Genomic DNA, 18,148 nt, shown 5'->3' on the forward strand with positions numbered 1-18,148 from the left:
GGATTATATTCCATCAATGACCAGTTGAGAGCTGCCAGACAATTTTCTGGGCTGCCAGGGAGCTACCATGAGCTCAGTACTTAAGCACAAATATCAAAGGAGTAGCCCACCCACGATCCCACCTCAGACCTGCGAAGTCACGCTTACAAGTCCAGCATAGGCTCCCAGAGGCCAGGCACCTCTTCCTGGTTATATCCAATTCAAATCAAACTCACAGGAAACTATAAAGCAACACCACTCACTGTGCAAAAGTAGCACCCCTCCCCATGCAAATGTAAACCCTGAGGAACGAACAAATAATTCTAAATGGAAAACAAACCAGAACCCCTGGCTTTAGCCTCCAAGGTTTAAAGTCGGTAAAAATAAAAAATAATAATAGTAAAATAAAAAGATTCTAGACACAGCATTTTAGTAGTATGCTGGTTAACTTTCTAATTTCTTCTCAAATAGTTCTTGGACAACCATCATGAAGGTCCCCATCTGGTTTTCTAATGGTTAAAAGATCTCATATTTCCATGAAGGTTTTAAAGGAAGTGAACTGTGACCAGGGAAATATATTATATGCTTTGTTGATAGAAAAAATATGAATTGAGGTATGAGTTAAATTCCAAGACACAGCAAAATCAAAGTTCTACTTCTTTCACATTTCCCTCTGTAATGGCCCTTTCCCTAATGGAAGAGAAGCAAAGAACTACAGAGATAGCAAAGGATAGGCTTCATATGGATACACTTAAGGGGCTCCCTTCTCTTTTTGCACAGAGGAGGGGAAAAGACTGCTAAGTCCTCCCAGTCACAGCCACATGGACAGAAGACATATCACCAAACCCGGCCCCTCGCCATATGAACAGTTATCTCATCCAAGGACTGTAATCTGCATCTTTTCCCTCCTTTCTTCTCACCTTTCCATCTCCCCCAACCCAGGGCAAGGCAAGACAGCTTATCCAAAATATAGGAACAGCACCTCCTTCACCCCAGTAAGCATCTATCAAACTCACAGGGGTTCCATTGCTGCCAACCCCAACCACAGTGATGCTGTAGTATTCTATGATTTGGGCTTCTACCCTGAATCAGACTTCATGAAATGAGTCCCCTGACCCAACTCCCCGTGTTTTTCATCAGTCAAAGGGCTTGCCCATCCCCACCATAGGCCCAACTGCAGGACAGAGCTGCTCTGGACAGTCACCTGCAGAAAGAGCAGCAGAGCAGCCCAAAGAGTCTAGATGGGAAGGAGAGAATGTTCAGTGCATGAAACATCCCCAGCCCTGGATACAGCAGTCATAAGACTAAGGTGATGCAGCTTACCTGCCTCCTCTCATCAGGGGCCTTCAGGAAAAGTGCATTGATCACAGCAATAGTATAGGTTTGGATTTCCTGGTCTGTTCTGTAATTATATGGAACAACACAGCAAAGTCAGAAGAGGTGATCCCTGAGGCAGATCATAGTGAGGTTCATCATCACATACATGCACCCTCTTCCCAGAAGTTAGAAAAGCAGGGATTAGGAAACTCATTCAGCACTGAGAGTGTATTTCAACCACCACGAGCCTGAAAATAAGGTAGGTACACAACTGCCATTATTAGGCACCTGGTGGAGATCATGCAGAAACACAGGAAGCAGTTGTCTCTCTCCAATCTCTCTTCTATTAGGATTAAAGACATGGGCCCAGGGGTTGGGGATGTACCTCAGCGTTAGAGCACTTTCCTAGCACATGTGAGGTCCCAGATTCAATTTCCACCACCATGAGAGAAAGTGGGGGGAGCATGGACCCAGGGGATATAGTCATAGTCACAACAGTCATTGTGTGTGAGTGTGTGTGTGTGTGTGTGTGTGTGATTTTCTGTGTTATGCATGATATAGATCAGAGAGCAGCTATGGATACCTCCACATTCCTGTTCTTATTTAAAGGAAACTACTTTGTCTCCATAGCTATGATAACACATATTACAAAAATCTATTTCCAAATGGAAACTTTTAATAGCAAGAAGAATAGGTATTGATGTTTATAAATTTGTTTTTCACTGGAAAGAAATCAGGAATTCTAAATGAAGCACAAAATGAAAGTAAGCTGCATGGTGAACAGTAAACAAGAAGGACATAAGGCAGAAACAAAGGTGGCCCAAAAGTTCCATTTAGGGATCATCTGTCAGGCTGGTCAGGGAGAGACAGAGCTTAGAACACAGCCTGTGGCAGGATGGGATTCAAAGTCCAGTTCTCCACAGGCTGCCTATGTGGTCTTGGACAAGCTCGTGGGTATCCCCAAGGCACAGTTTCCTCATCTGTAAGAACAATATATTTCACAGTGTTGCTGGGAGGAAGATAAAATGAGATAATGTCTATAAAACCCTCAGCACAGTGCTTAGCAAATAATAAACTCTTTTCTTTGGTAAAGTGCATTGTGAATGAGCACATGTGCCCCTGAGAGTCAGAAAGCAAGCTGTGACTATAAATTTAATACATTTCACTTTCAGGGACATGTGAAATGGATCTTATTTCTAGAGAGGTTACATAAAAAAAAAAAAAAATCTCCATTCTGGAGAACAAGGTACTATTCACTGAAGTCACAATGCAAGCTTTTTTGACTTAAATTTTAAATTCTGGTCATCCTCCTGTCTCCAAATGAAGGTGGGGGGGGATGTGTTTTGGGAGTTTACATTATAAACACAACAGTTAACATTTTCAGTGTATTGAGAGAACTACTGAATACTCTCTCACACTTCTATCCTGCATCACCAACCCAAATGAGCCAACCAGATTTCCTCTTAAGAATTTGCACATGTGACCTGAAAGACCAGAGGTACTGCCACCAAAAACAGGTCATGCTGGTGCCAGTCAATATGCTACAGGAAACGTCTGCTGCTAAGGTCTCTGCAGAGGCCATAGCTTCTTTCACAAAAGCATTGTTACTTAAGTCATTTCTAGATTCTAGTGAGATACTACTGTGTCCCTCCAATAAGCTCCCTCTCCTGTATAAGCTAGCACAATTATTTGTTGCAACTTCAACCCCAAATACTTTACCAAGTAGCACTGTATAATGGAGTCCTTGTTAACATGGTATCATAAGAGGCAAACTTATTAGTCACCTCAGGGTGGACAAAAGGGAAAACAATCCCTAAGGACTGCAGGTTACCAGGACAGCTATCAAACAGCCACATTATAGCTCAAACATCTAGGGAAAAGCACCTTTATTATATTATAAAACACAAAAGAAGAATGTCACTCTTATCACCTTGAATATAACTAAGGAAGAAGCTTGCCACTAAAAATTCCTGGTTGAAAATGCCTAACCTAAAATTTCCAATTAATTATGAAAATTAATTGGAAATAATTCATGATGTAATTCATGATATTACAGAAGATATAATCTTACATAGCTAGGGAAAGACTATTGAGAAGAAAACAAAGGGTCTTACTTTGTCTTATTAAAAGGATAACTATTAATATCCACTAAAATTCACCAAAACTGAGAGTCTCCTAAGGTCCAGACAGTGTCTAGACATGAAACTCATCAGGGATGGAGAGTAGGTAGGAGGTAGTAATTGTGCTGCTTCAATGTGATGGTGGATGATCATGGTACATATTTTGGTTATGGGTCAACTCAATATTCTTTTTTTTTTCTTGTACAATTAATTGGACCAATATATAAAGTTCCCCATGGCAGGATTGTGGTGGCCTCCCTGAAGTGCACCCCTACTCCCAGGGCGCCTCAGCATGCTTACCCTTGAAGATGAGGAATGAGTTGGCCAATAGTGATCTCCTGTGCCACCTTCTGGTAGAGATCATGGCTATTGAGCACCATTGACTCCAAGATGGCCAAGGACCGTTGCAGGATTGAGATGTCTATGGCTGACTTGTTCACAAAGCTTGCTATCTGAAAATCCAAGTGGGACAACATTGATTGCTCATGGTAAGCAGTGCAGGGAAATAGATAAGGGAACAGATGAAGCAAATCAGAAACTCGATTAAGGAAACCACACATATAACAAAACAGCAAGAAATCCAATGAGCCAACAATGACTGCTCACGACATCATTCAACAAAATTGAACCTCTCTTTAAGAGATATCTTTGAAGAACTATTCTGTCTGGTCTTCTCAGCATTATTCTCTGAGCTTCAGGTTTCATAGGCAAGCAATTATAGCACATGTATTATAAGGATCCCTGTGTTTCTCTGATGCAGTAATTTCCACAAATGCTAATAGCTACTCCTCCCCCATTCCCAGGCTAGTCCAGATCCATGCTTTTTACGTTCTTATTATGTTCCTGTTATGTTCTTAAGGGACTCTCACAAATCATACTTGTCAACACGATTGAAATGGCAAATTTTCAGTGCCTGGCCACTCTCCTGGCTATTACTAAAAAAAAAAAAAAAACCTTTCCCCCCCCTATTCTTTCAATTTCTTATGGTTAAAATAAATTCTTCTCAATTCTCCCAAATGTAGCAATCAGGAAATCATTTAAATTAGCAGTGCTAAAAGTTAAAATACTAGTTTAAGCTCTAAAATATATTCCCTAAAGAATTAATCACTAAAGCCTCAATATAATAAATCACAATATAAGAGGGAAATAAAATAGGGGTTAGAATAATGGATCACAGCAATCCAAACACATGGGCACCATAAAGGCTTTATTTTAGAGACCTCATTAAAAGTTATTGCAGCCTGTTGACAACTCATACTAAAAGGCCATTATTATATCAGCATAATGACTGCTTTCTTAAAAGCTGAATAACGTGGTCCCATGACCAGTAAGCACTCACTGCTTCCCTCTGTCAACACCAATTTCTCTCTTTCTGCTGTCCCGCCCACTCTGGTCCTCATCCCCTCTCTACCCCTGTACTCCATAGAATGTGAATGTCCCATGACAATTCCCAGTTGTCCTCCCAACTGTCTCCAGTCCACAGACTCCCATGGAAAGTAGTGGTGGGAGGGGAAGATAAGGACCTCCGCCTGCTCCGGATGCATCTGGACCTTTGGGGTGGGAAATAGTGAAGGGAAGAAGTACAGGGATATTAGAGTTTTACATTCCAAAAAGCTATTGTTTTATAAAAACCAACTACGGGAAGAGCATGAGAACTTAAGACCCTCAACAGACTGTTTTAGTTCCTCTCATGCCTAATAAACTCCCCAATGTGTTTACTGTCCCTGGTAAGCATCTGCACTAAACCTCACGTCTGCTCCAATCTAACAAACCCACCACATGAAGGCCACCTTTGGCCATTGTTCCCTGACAAAAAACAATCCAATTGCTCTCACCCTGCATTCACATTTTTATACTTAACTTAGGCCCCTTCTAAGTAGAGTATGAACTCCTTGACTTCTCCACCTCCAACCCCCTCACTTTTTAATGTCCCAGTATGATTGGAAAGCAAAGAACTCATAAAGACATTTGCTGGCAATAGTTCTTATTTTTTCTATTCTAATTCTCCCCTCATTGCAGGCTCCCATCTTGTCTTCACTTGTTAAATCTGGATGTTCCCTAACCCTCCCTGGAGCCTTCCACCTGAGCACCTGTTTTGGAAGTTCCTCCACCCCAGCCTTCATCCCCTCTTTTCATACATTTGGTATTTACTCATGGGTTAATTGATTCACTCAAGTAATAAGCATTGTGTGTGCCATGCCTACACCAGGCCTACCCAGTCCTACAGATCTGGAAATGCAAGGATGACCAAGAACCACACAGTTTTTAATTTCAGAGTCTTGCAATCTAGCAGAGATAGATAAAATATCCTTTTTCTATAAAATATATTAAATGCTCATTCTTGTCATAGAAAAGGTGACCTCCATTTGTATATTTTGACAAAGCCTCAAAATTAAGCAGTGTAACAAAAATTTCATATTCTTCTCTTTCCTTCCCTGTTATTACCCTTTCTCATGTGTCCATAATCATTAGTGATTAACATTCCCAGTTCCCTACCTTTCACCTCTGTGAATACACTTTAAATACATGCTAAATATACCTTCAGCATATATACATACCACTGTCCCATGGTATATGCAGTTCCTTCATGAGGATTAAAGTTCTATCTTCTTCAGTTCCCTCTATGTTCAAGTTTTCTAATCAATGGAAATTTACCCTCTACTTCCACAAATATCTTTTGGACAATATTTCCTTTCTCAAAATGTTCAATTGCTGCTGGGCATGGTGGCACAGGCCTATAATTCCAGCAGCTCAGGAGGCTGAGGCAGGAGGATTGTGAGTTCAAAGCCAGCCTCAGCAAAAGCAAGGCATCAAGCAATTCAGTGAGACCCTGTCTCTAAATAAAATACAAAATAAGGCTGGGGGGTGTGGCTCAGTGGTCAAGTACCCTGAGTTTAATCGCTGGTACAAAAAAAAAAAAAGTTCAATAGTTTTTCACAAGTTTCCTGATATAAAATACAACTTTTTATAATGGTTCTTAAATTCTATAAAACCATTAACTCTCCCCTGTTCCCAACGGGCTGGTTCAATGATGACAAAATCATGTGTCATGTCATCTTTGCTTTAATTCAGGGATATTTATAACCCGCATACATATTTCCCTTCCATTGGTCATTTCTACTTATTTCTTTCCCATGAAACCAATCTTTTACTTTCATAAAAACATTCTTTAAAAATTATTTCCTATAAGTTCACCTCTTCCTTAACACAGTACCAATACTAAAGCAGGGAACCTGATGAGCATTTGTAGAACACAGTGAGCTGAGTGTCTGCCTTATAGGGACAGGGTGCTCTATTCGTTAAGTCTTATGTGCAATTCGGGAGTAGATACCAGTCACTTTTGAAGCTAACTTCTTTCTCTTGTCTTTGTCAGTGGTTTTAAACAGACATTTTGAAGGCCCTGTACTTTCACTGAATGTGTATTGACAACAAGATCAGGGCTGATCCAAAAGAATGTAATGATTATCTTCCTCAAGGGAACTTGAGACCTACTCACTAGTGAATGTTCAAATGAGGAAATGTACAAACATTATTATCTGTGCCAAGTTTGAAAACTATAGATCTTAGTATAACTACAGACAGTTACAAACTGTTCAGTTAAATTTCGTTTTCCTTTACCCCTCAAAATATTCATAAAGGTTTCCTTTGTCTTCCAATCACTCCCTGCTCCACGACTGCACTTTGGCAGACATAGCTCAGCTTCTTCTCTATGGTGCTAGGGATGGAACCCAGGCACTGCACATGTTAGGCAAGTGTTCTGAGACTGAGCTAAACCTTCAACTTGACAGCCTCTATCATAAAGAAGAACAAGTCAGAGGAGTTAGTGGTAACTATATATCTGACCTCATCATGCTGTTCATTCATTTAAAAATGCTACCTAAAAAAATCAGAGGACCATTTAGGTAACTTTTAAGAAGCTAAGCAGCATCACAGTGCACGAACCAACAGCACAATAAATACTTCTTAGGGTCACTTAGAACTTGATCTCAAAATTCTTGTATGTTATCAAAACCAAAAAGAACCAAGGAGGGCATGAAGGGCCACTCTCAACTTTTAAATTGGTACTATCTTAAGGGCAGAGGCTTATAAATCTCTCAAAATTTTAGGAGGCAAAAATGACTGCATTTCTTTTTTTAAAAATGACTGCATGTTTGTCTAGGCACTGAAAATATGTGCAGGGTGAGCCAGGTCTCCTCAGAGCTCAGGCCTCCAGAGCACATTTATGAAACTTTCCTTTCTAGAGAAGGCACTGATGTTGTACTTGGCTAGGAGGAAACCAACTCATAACACAGAAAGTTCTTTTTTTTTTTTTTTCTTTCTTCTCCATGTCTTCCTACCCTTTCCCTAAGTAGCCAAGTCTTTAAAAAGCAACCACATTATATATTGGCATCAAGGGATTCCAAGTCTCAGAGTGTTTATGAAATGATGTTATTTATTGCAGCCACAATTTGTAAATCAGAATCCAGATCCATATGTAATGTAACAGACAAAGAGACAGGGGCTGGCAGGGAAAAAATATTTCTCCAAAGTGGTATGAATTTGGCATTAATAGGAAGCCAACTTTGGACCATGGAAATAGGCATCTTTTGTCAGTGCATTTCCTAGTTGATTTTTGTGGAGATAAAGCTCCATTTAAAAGACAGTTGCCTGCCTACAAATCCGGGGTTGTCAGAGTGCTGAATTTGATCCAGCTAATAAATAAAAAAAAGTTAACCTCATAAAAAATTAAGTAATTTTCTGATGACAATTTTTCAAATGCATGTAAGAAATCTCTAAGTAGTAATGTAAGGGAAATATAATAACCGAGAATGAGACAAGGAGTATATTAAAATATGTTGCCTTTTAAAAAAAAATTCAATTTTTTTTTTAATTTAAATGGCCAAGGCTGTTGCCTTTGCTTCTTTGGATTTAATAGGATTTTTAAATCTCATTTCAATGAATGAAACCATTTTTTTTAGGTACTCAGAAAACTAAATCATTGTCTTTGTCGCTGACTACTATTCATATCATTTAAAGACACACAACTTTGTCATTCATTTTTACTCATGACTGAAACTTTACTTTTAAAATATAAGGACTGGGGCTGGGGCTCAGGGGTAGAGCACTTGCCTGGCATGTGTGAGGCACTGGGTTCGATTCTCAGCACTGCATATAAATAAATAAAGGTCTATCAACAACTAAAAAGAATATTTTAAAAAATATATTAAATATAGCACCACTATATTGTCTCTCTTTTTCAAGGTCTATTGTTTTAAATGCTTTTAATGCTTCTAAGAAAATGCCATTTATTCATTTTATAGAAATTCATGAAGGTCTCCCTCAGCACCAGGTCATGAGGATAAAGTGATGAAAAAAGACAAGTTTCTCTCTCCTGGGCTCAGAGTCTGTTGTGAAAGACAGTTAAACGAACAAGAAATTCACAAAAATGGGAGAAGGCAGTGCTGGCATCAAATTACATTCTGAGATGTGAGGGGCACAGAGAGCACTGGAAATCACAGAGAAGACCTTACTAATTAAACAAGGCTCCTGGCATGACTTTTTTGCAGTATTGGAGAAACAGCCCTGCCCTATGTGACCAAGGATGCCCCCACTCACTATGACTTCAGTCAACCCTCCAGTCACAGGGTCCTGGCATCTAACCAGGCACAGTAAGACTCAGCTGCTATGTTCTGGAAAGGGACTGCTGTGGGGAATCCAAGGAGCTCAAGTCAGTGACTACAACCTAATTCCAAGGTGTTCACATTCCAGGACATGATAGTTACATTTTAGTAATTAGAGATGAGCAAAGCCATTTGGATATAGAAAAGAAAAGCCTGCTGCAAATTCAGAAAAGTGTTAAAATTTTTGTTACTATGAAAGTCTATACAACCCAGTCAGTACCTTCAGAGTCAGGCTTGCTTCTTCAGAACTTATCTTAGAAAAACAGAATAGAACAATTTGTTTTCTGCTCTCATAATCGCAGGCCTCCGTTCCCTGCCACCAATTAAAGAATATGCTTATAACACATTAGAATTCCTCTGGCTTTCTCATTTGTAATAATTCCTTTGCTTTTTAGGAATTATACCACTGAAAAATAAAGACAGTCTTCCTTTTTTATATGTTTCCTTTTGGTTTCCTTAACTTTTCTCTTTTGGCTTCATGGATTTACGTAAGGAAAGAAGATCCAGAGGTATGTCAAGAAGGCTCTGAGTTTCCAATTATCTTTTGTCTTAAATAAATCTGCAACCCCATACAGACTTTCCATTCTCGACACCCTCATTACACAGATGAGGGGATTCCTCTTGCCTTCCATTCCAAGTGGCATCTTCCCAAAAATTTCAGTTACTTTAAATAGAAAATCAGTAACTTTCCCCAAGGAGCACCACCTCAACCATGTAATCAAAAGACATACTGATGTCACATAACCCTGGGACAATGCACAAAGAAAAGGCACACCAATACTAATGTAAGACTGTTGTTCAAAATGCATAACCTTCCTTAGGTTGACCATAGGAGAATATTAGACAATCCAAACTGAGAGAGACATTCTACAAAGTAACTGACCAGTGCTGTTTGCAAGTGTCAAAGTCATGAATGACAAGGAAAAACCGAGGGACTGACAGACTGGAAAACACTAGGAGACATAACAGCTAAATTCTATGTGGAATCCAGGATCAAATCCTTAAACAAAGAAGAAAAACTTGTGAAATGAAATAACATAACTGTACTATCATGTAAAATGTGAGAATTTGGGAAAAGTGGATGAAGAGAATATAGAGTTCTCTTACTATTCCACACATTCTATACTATTTTTGCAACTTTTCTTTAATACTATCATTATTTCAGAATAAATGACTTAAACTTGAAGTGATCTTTATTGAACTTCATTGTGATTTTCTAGTCTTTGCACAGATTCACTAAAATTATTTTAGATAACTCTTCCCAAGAATCTATATTTTTAAAATAAATTTTTGAATTCTTAACATCTCTTTATAATTAACACAACAGTAGACAGAAAAAAATGTCAATTAACTTATTTCACAAATACTAAGAGAGGAAAACTTGATAATAAATACTAACCATTCAAAGTTTAATACTACATTTTAAAGAGTTACACAGTCAGCTTTGTTTGGTTTAGTTTTGGTTTTGGTTTTTGGTACTGGGGATTGAGCCCAGGGGAACTTAACCACTGAGCCACATCCCTGCCCTTAACATTTTTTTTTTTTTTTAATTTTGAGACAAGGTCTCACTAAATTGCTGAGGCTCAGCTTTGAACTTGTGATCCTCCTGCCTCAGCCTCCCCAGCTGCTTGGATTACAAGCATGCATCACCATGCCTGGCAGGACTACTTATTTTTTCTCAGAAAAATATAAACAGAATTGGAAATGTGCAGGCATGTCTTTATCATGTGTCAATTGCTGGGAACAGTAGGGGCTCTTCTGCCCTCTCTCCCCAAGCCAGGTCTACCTTGGCCCATCCCTTTATCAGATTCTTGTCAAAAAAGGAAACAGTCAAACTGGTTAATTCCTGAGACATTTATTCCCTCAGGATACAATTAGCAGGACCCTTTATCTAGGACTCCTGAGCCTGTATGCCATGCCTGTTTTCTTCTATCTCTGGTCCAAACTTAGGAATGTAGGAAATCATCAGTGTCCTTTGCTTCTTCCCTGTCCCTGGGGATGGATCACTGAAGGATAGTAGGAACCTCATTTAGGTTTTTGAAAACTTGGAGTCCTGCTTGGGGCAGTGGTAGACACGTTTATGGTCTTTAACAACGTGGCACGTTGACTTCCCTTAACTCTGGGTTCCCATACGCAGTCTCTTATAATGTCTGCAGAGACAAAATATCATTTTCACAAAGAATTTGGGTGCTCTCATCCCCACATACCTAATGCTATAAAACACCACACTCACCTGTTAACATAAGGAACCAAAAGAAACAATTATAGAATATTTTCAGAGAAAAAAATCTGTGAAAGAGGAAGCAACATAAGCCCAGGGAAGCACAGTCCACATTACCTTCTTAATAAACGCCACCGAAAATGTATCCCACGACACAATGCCATGGTCCATCAGCTCCACAAAGGCCGTCAGGGTGAAGGACAGCATGTCTCCAAAGCTGCAAAACAGAGTCATGGGCCCAGAACTGAGCACTGGGAAAGATGCGGAAAGCAGAATTTTCAAAGACCCCTGGCATAAGCCGCTGGACACAAACAACTTCCTCACACACCAGTGTTGGAAAGAGGCATTCGCTCAAAGTCAGCCGGGGCTTCAGAGTTGAACAGGCCTGGCCTCACGCTGACCTCACTCTGGAGAGCTGCATCACACTGGGAAATTCACTTAACCTCTCTGAGCCTCTCTTTTCTTAGCTGAAAAGCTGGGTAGTGAGTAATAGCTATTTAACCACAAGGCTGCTTGTAGGGCACTTAATAAAGTGCACATCATATAAACATTCAGTAAATGCCAACGTGAAGAAAAACTTCTCAGCAAATAAAAGATCTTTTAAGAGAGGGCAATGTGGTGCTTTTATTATCCACAGCTATCAAGGGGGAAGATTCATAATAACAGTGAAGAGTATCAGCCTTTGGAAAGGATCCAAGAGCCTGCACTTACCTCTGTGTGTGTACTCAGATACAGTATGTGTCTAAGTAAAAATGGCTTACTTTGATGTTATACTGGCCAGCACTCCATCTTAAGCCAGTGGGTTTTATGTAGTAGCTATGGAGACAACAACCCCATGTGAGGGCTTTGCTGACCCTAAACTTACTGTGATTCAGAAGCTGTAGATAGAGTCTAATGTGTGATTTAGAAATCAGAGAAAGATTAGGAGGTGCTATGGCTTGAACTAATGTCTCCCAAAAGTCCACGTGTTAAAGGCTTGATCTCCAGCTTGGCATTTTTGGAAGGTGGTGGAAATTTTAAGGTCTTCAGGTCTCTGGGGATATGCCCTTGAAGAGCACTGTTGGGCCCCTAGTCTCTTTCTTTTTTACTTTCTGGCCATGAGATGAATGTTTTGGCTCCATCAGAAGCTTCTGCCATGATGTGCTGCCTCTCCCAAAGCCATAGGGCCAATCAGTCATGGACTGAAACCTCTAAAACCATGAACCAAAATCGACCTTCTTTGTTTATAAGTTGTTCATCTCAGGTATTTGTTACAGTAATGGAAACTAACACAGACAGGCTCAGGTAAAAGCACTTTCTTTTTTTTTTTTTTTTTTGGTTTTGGAGATTGAGCCCAGAGGTGCTTTTACCACTGAGCCATCTCCCCAGCCCTTTTAATTTTGTATTTTGAGAGGGGGTCTCACTAAATTGCTTAGGGGCTTGCTAAGTTGCTGAGGTTGGCTTTGAACTTGTGATCCTCCTGCCTCAGCCTCTATAGCCACTGGGATTATAGTTATGGACCACCATGCCTGGTTAAAAGCACCATCTTTCTATGATAGTTCTATCTGGAGCACTTGGCAGACAATATTCTGGTTACTAGTGCTTTCCAAAGATATTTTGACAGACATTTATATACTCAGAATCCTTTACAGATAATCACCTTTACCATGAATGATCAAGATCACAAATATTAATTCAAAATTCTCAAAATTAATTCATTCTCTCTCTCTCTCTCTCTCTCTCTCTCTCTCTCTCTCTCTCTCTCTCTCCCCCCCCCCCCCAGGACATAAAATTATGCCAATCAGGATTATTGCACTATTTTATATGGTTGATTTTTAAAAAAACAAAAGTTAGTCATGTATTTAACATATAGGCCATTATTTCTACCTTACGAAATCTCCTAACAAATTTAGATAGAATCTTCCCACTTATTTTCAATTAATGAAATAGAAAACAGGTTCACATTTCTTTTAAAACAGCTTCTCAATTTCCCTTCCTGTTATTGTTCTACTTAGTCCAGTCTTAAAAACAACCTTTTAAATTCTGCCTCACCTTAGAAGTTGTGATGCTAAAAGAAGCCTATAGAAAGGGAAGTCTCCCTTTAAGGAAGAACTATCATGCTAGGCCGCTGAGACCAGAGGGGAAGAGACTCACTAGAGGGAAATGGCTGAGGGAGTGGTGTCTGAGGTTCCCCTCCAGCTCTAAGTGGGCAAGTTATCCACCATCCCAGACTTCGTTTCCTCATTGATTAAAAACACGGATGAGGATGATGGTAGCAATGGTGGTATCCCACTCGGAGACCACTGGAGAAAGAAAATGAGCTAATATACTAAAATCCCTTCTAACAGCATGTGGCAAATAGCAAGCAGCATGTGAGTGCTAGCTATTAGCACTATAACAAAAGTAGCATTTTAAAAGGTGAATGACGTCCATAATGTTCATTCATTTTGCCGTCATTGTGCAAAGAATTCTCTGTTCTTAGAACCAGGAGGGAAAATGCAAGAAAAGCCAAACCATTCAGGCCACTTGGAAAAGCACCTCTAGCCTTTCAAAGCGGCACACAGCCAGGCCCAGTCCTACAGGTGCCCCTAGGTGGCATCAGAGGCTCATGCCTCAAAAAGAAAATCCAATGTAGAAAAACTTACTGGAAGGAGAGAACATAAAATTAGAAAGATGGGAGGAAAATGAGTTTAACAGGTTAACAAGAAAGGTTAAATAAAACTTCTAGAATAACTCTCCTTATAGACAATGAGTCACTAGAAGATCCACGTCTCAGATTGCAAAAGAAGAAAACTGCTTCAGGAAAATAAGAGCCAAGCAGTAAATACAACTAGTAAGATTTATTAATAGACTAGGTAAACATTAGTATTACTGTGAAAAAGTTATGACATAATAATATGTAATATTGTTATTAGCAATATGAGCAAACATTTTATTTATTTACTTAAAAACAGAAAAATAGTCACCATATAATAACCAATAATTAGCATTTGCTTTTTTCTGGGATGGTTAAAGTCTCAAAAACTAAGATCGTCTCATAAACATGCCAGGAGATGACGGCATCCAGGGCCTGCACCCAGGGCTATGAAAATTCCTGCCTCAATGATGTTAATAACAGAGCCAGCCATGGAACAGGCCATGGCAGAGGAATACACAGATTGTTGGAATCAATCTCCTTTTCACAGTCCTAGTCAGCAACCTGAGACTGAATGCAGATGGCATTAGTCTTGAAGTCAGTCTTCATCAGCTGCTTTAAAAGCAAAAGATAAGTTATATACATGCCCTCTATAATCTTAAGGTAAAATGACTCGGCTCCCTATTTACCTACTGAATAGAACTCTAATCCAAATGGTGCTAGTAACATCTGGGAATAATTGATCTCCCCTAAAGTGCTCCAGAACTCTATCTACAGACTCCTCATACAAGAACCCTGGAAAAAATGATGGAGAGCAGGAGAAAGAATACCAGTTGGTTTCCAAATCTCCTAGTTGATTTGGGGCCTAGGACTACAATCTCTATAGCTCTCCAAGAAGTGAAGCAGCATTTCTGAGAGGGTTTTTCTGTGCTTTTCATTTATCCTTGGGTGTGAATGACTGACAAGTGAAAGAAGAGCTTCTTCACACCACACAACAATCAAGGTGTTCACAGGAAGTATCATTTTCTCTATTTAATAACATGATCTGTAGGTAGATACATAGAATGAACCCTATAATCTATTATATATTAAATATAAATAATTTTGTAATAATGTATATCATATTAACAAAATATTTAACACATCGGCAATATACTCATTATATAAAAGACTATATACATATATTCTATATATGACATATATAATTCATTAAGACTGATTGATTGAGTAGCATAGTATATTTCTACAAAGAGGAACTTTTTCAAAATTAAACCTCAAGCCTTCAGTTGCAAGGAATGCCATGCTAAAATTTTATTACATTGCAAATAAAAGGACCTATTTTAAGTGAGATGGCTATAAAAGCTCTTATTAAACCCTGACATCAGTGTTTATTTCCACTCCTTAGGGGAGTAATTCAGACTCCAAAGAGGGAAGGCAGGAGCTAAGATTCTACCTTTGAAATCAATGCTGAGTGCACAGTATCAAGCCTTAAAGGAATTACAAATATAAAGCAACCACATGGCACATTAGGAACATTTTAAATTTTATTTGGTTTATTTGTTTTTGATAAAGTGTGAGGCTAAAGATTCTGCAGTACCGACTGCCACGAATTAAGCCGTCTGCAAACTTTACACGCTGGTCGACAGTCACTGTCACAGCCAACACACCATGTGTGCTGGAATGATTCAAATAAATGTTTCTCATCAACTTAGTAGAGATCATCTCTATTCCAACAAAATCCAGCCGATCTCAAAACAAGCATGTAAATTTATGTTGCTAATTTTATAAGAGAATTATGCTTCCAAATGTTTCTACGCGGTGGCATGTTCAATATAGAACTGGAGCAACTTGTAAAGCTATCAATAAATCATACTGAATAAAGATCCTTAATTGCCAAAGTTAATAGTTAATAGCTATAGCTCTGCACTGCCCTTTGAGTTTTTTCATTATTTTCTACTGATGGGGGAGGGGTGGTGATGGTAAAATTTACACATAAAACTATTTAGATACCTCCTTAGCCTTCAGAATCATAGTAAATATTAATGGATCCTTTTTTAAAGATCAAAGTGGACTCTACTCTATATCATTGATTTTGATTTGCCTCTCCTCTTGTATTGATATCATTCTCCTTTGACAACAAATGATAGCAAGACTTGAAGTCAGTTAAGGAAAGATTCCAAGTTTGTTTTTTGGGTTGTTTGGGCTATTGTAGGCTCTATGGATTTCCAATTAAATTTTAGGTTTGGCTTTCTTTTTTACAAAAAAAAAAAAAATGACTGATGTTGCACTGAACCTATAGATTCACTTAGGAAGAATTGCTCTCTTAAATATTATCTTTCAATCCATAAAATGATATGTCTCTCCACTTACTAAGGCCTCTAATTTCTCTACACAATATATTTATTTTTCAGTGGACTGCATGTCTCTTGTTGAATCTGTTCATAAGAATTTGATGACTTTTGATCATCAAAATGATCTTTGATGCTTTATAAATGGAATTTTTTAAATTTCATTTTCCAGTTTGGGGCAGTTAATATACAAACATACATGGATTTTTATACAGTGATGTTGTATCCTGAGACCTTGTTAAATTCAACCATTAGAACTAGCAGTCTCTTTGTAGAGTTCTTAAGATTTTCTATGTATATAATCATGTCTTGTGAATACAGACGTCTTTACATCTTTCTTCTGAAATTTTTTTCTCCTTCCTTGTTATTATATTACTTCTTTCTTGATTATTGCAATAGGTAGGAACCGTAGTATAATGTTGAAGAGAAGTGAAGAAAGTAAACATATCTGCCTTACTCCTGATCTTTATGTGTAGGAAAAATTCAGTGTATCAGCATTAAGTCTGATGCTCTTAAGTGGGCTTTTTCAGGTTGAGGAAGTTCCATTTATTCTTAGCTTGCTGAGAACCTTTATTATGAAAGGATGTTAGATTTTATGAAATGCTTTTTCTCTAATAAGAGTTTATTTGTTTTTTGATAAAGTGTGAGGCTAAAGATTCTGCCGTACCGACTGCCACCAATTAAGCCATTTATTTTTCTCCTTCATTTTTTCTTAAAGCTGAATTATACTGATTGCTTTTCTAATATTAAACCATTTCTGATAGAAATCCTTATTGATCATGATGGGTTATAACTTTATATTTGCTTGGTTATGCTTGTTGCTGGGGATTTGTGTACCTCTGTTCACTGGGGACACTGGTCTATAAATTTTTATTACCTCTATTGTCACTGTCAAGTGTTGGTACCAGAGTGATAGATACAGGCTGCCGAAAGTGATTGGAAAGTGTCCCTCCCTCCTTTATGTTCGGAAAGCATAAGTGTAGATTTGATATTTCTTCTACAAAAATCAGATAGAATTCACCACTGGAACCAGTTTTCATTGCAGGGAAGGCTTTTAATAATGAATTCCATTTCTTTCATAGCTATGGGCACTCAGATTTTCTATTTCATCAGGAGTCAGTTTTTGTTGTGTCAGTATTAGTCCTCTGAGAAGTGAACCCCTCCAGTTCACTAGGAGACTGGGTAATACCTGTGAAACCTCAAGGAGCAGAAAGCAGGATTAGATGAGGCAGATCTGATGTCTGTGAGAGGAACAGGGAAGGGAAGTTGATGCAGATCTGGTAAAGTCTCAGTTAACTAGTAGGGAACTCCAAAACAAACATTGCCTTTTGGAGGAGTCCCACAGTGAGCAGCAATGGCCAGAGTCTGGGACCTTCACCATGCTGACCCACTGGAGACTGCCTGACAAGGGTTCAGTCTTGACTTAAAAGCTGCCATGGATCTTGCATGTGCTCTAGCTGGAAGCTACTAGCTAACTGCTTTCCTGGTGGTTGAGCCAATAAGATCTTTCATGAAGAGAGTTCAAAGCATCTGTTTCCATAGTTTAGTAACTTCTGTTTCCCAAAGCCTTTGTCCATTTCATCTAAAAATTAAAATTTTCTGGCATAAAGTTATTCACAATAACATTTTTTTTTTTTTTTGCTGTTTATGTCAGTAGGATCTGTAGTGATATACCTCTCTTATTCCTAGTGTTGATATCTGGATTTCTTTTTTTTTTCTTTCCCCTAAAAAAGTTTGCAAAGTAACTCGGTTTTGACTTTTAATTTTCTCTACTATTTGTTTCTTTTCTATTTCACTGATCGCATCTATTTTTATTCTTTTTTTTACTTACTTAGTTCACATTCTTTCCCTGGCTTCCTAAGCTGAAATTTAGACCACTGATTTTTTAA

General features: G+C 38.6%; 1 protein-coding gene across 2 annotated transcripts in view; it reads right to left on the reverse strand.

Annotated features, from left to right (window-relative positions):
* The window catches only part of Elmo1 (engulfment and cell motility 1), a 557,729-nt gene that overhangs the window by 342,675 nt on the left and 196,906 nt on the right, over window positions 1-18,148 (reverse strand). For both annotated transcript variants that reach the window (XM_027939610.3, XM_027939609.2), the window contains exons 8-10: window positions 11,415-11,514; window positions 3,717-3,868; window positions 1,303-1,381 (exon numbers count right to left, since the gene is read on the reverse strand). In XM_027939610.3, coding sequence (XP_027795411.1) covers window positions 1,303-1,381; window positions 3,717-3,868; window positions 11,415-11,514 — 331 coding nt within the window. The remainder of the gene's footprint in view (window positions 1-1,302; window positions 1,382-3,716; window positions 3,869-11,414; window positions 11,515-18,148) is intronic.

The sequence above is a fragment of the Marmota flaviventris genome, chromosome 1, assembly GCF_047511675.1.
Source record: "Marmota flaviventris isolate mMarFla1 chromosome 1, mMarFla1.hap1, whole genome shotgun sequence".
NCBI lineage: Eukaryota > Metazoa > Chordata > Mammalia > Rodentia > Sciuridae > Marmota > Marmota flaviventris.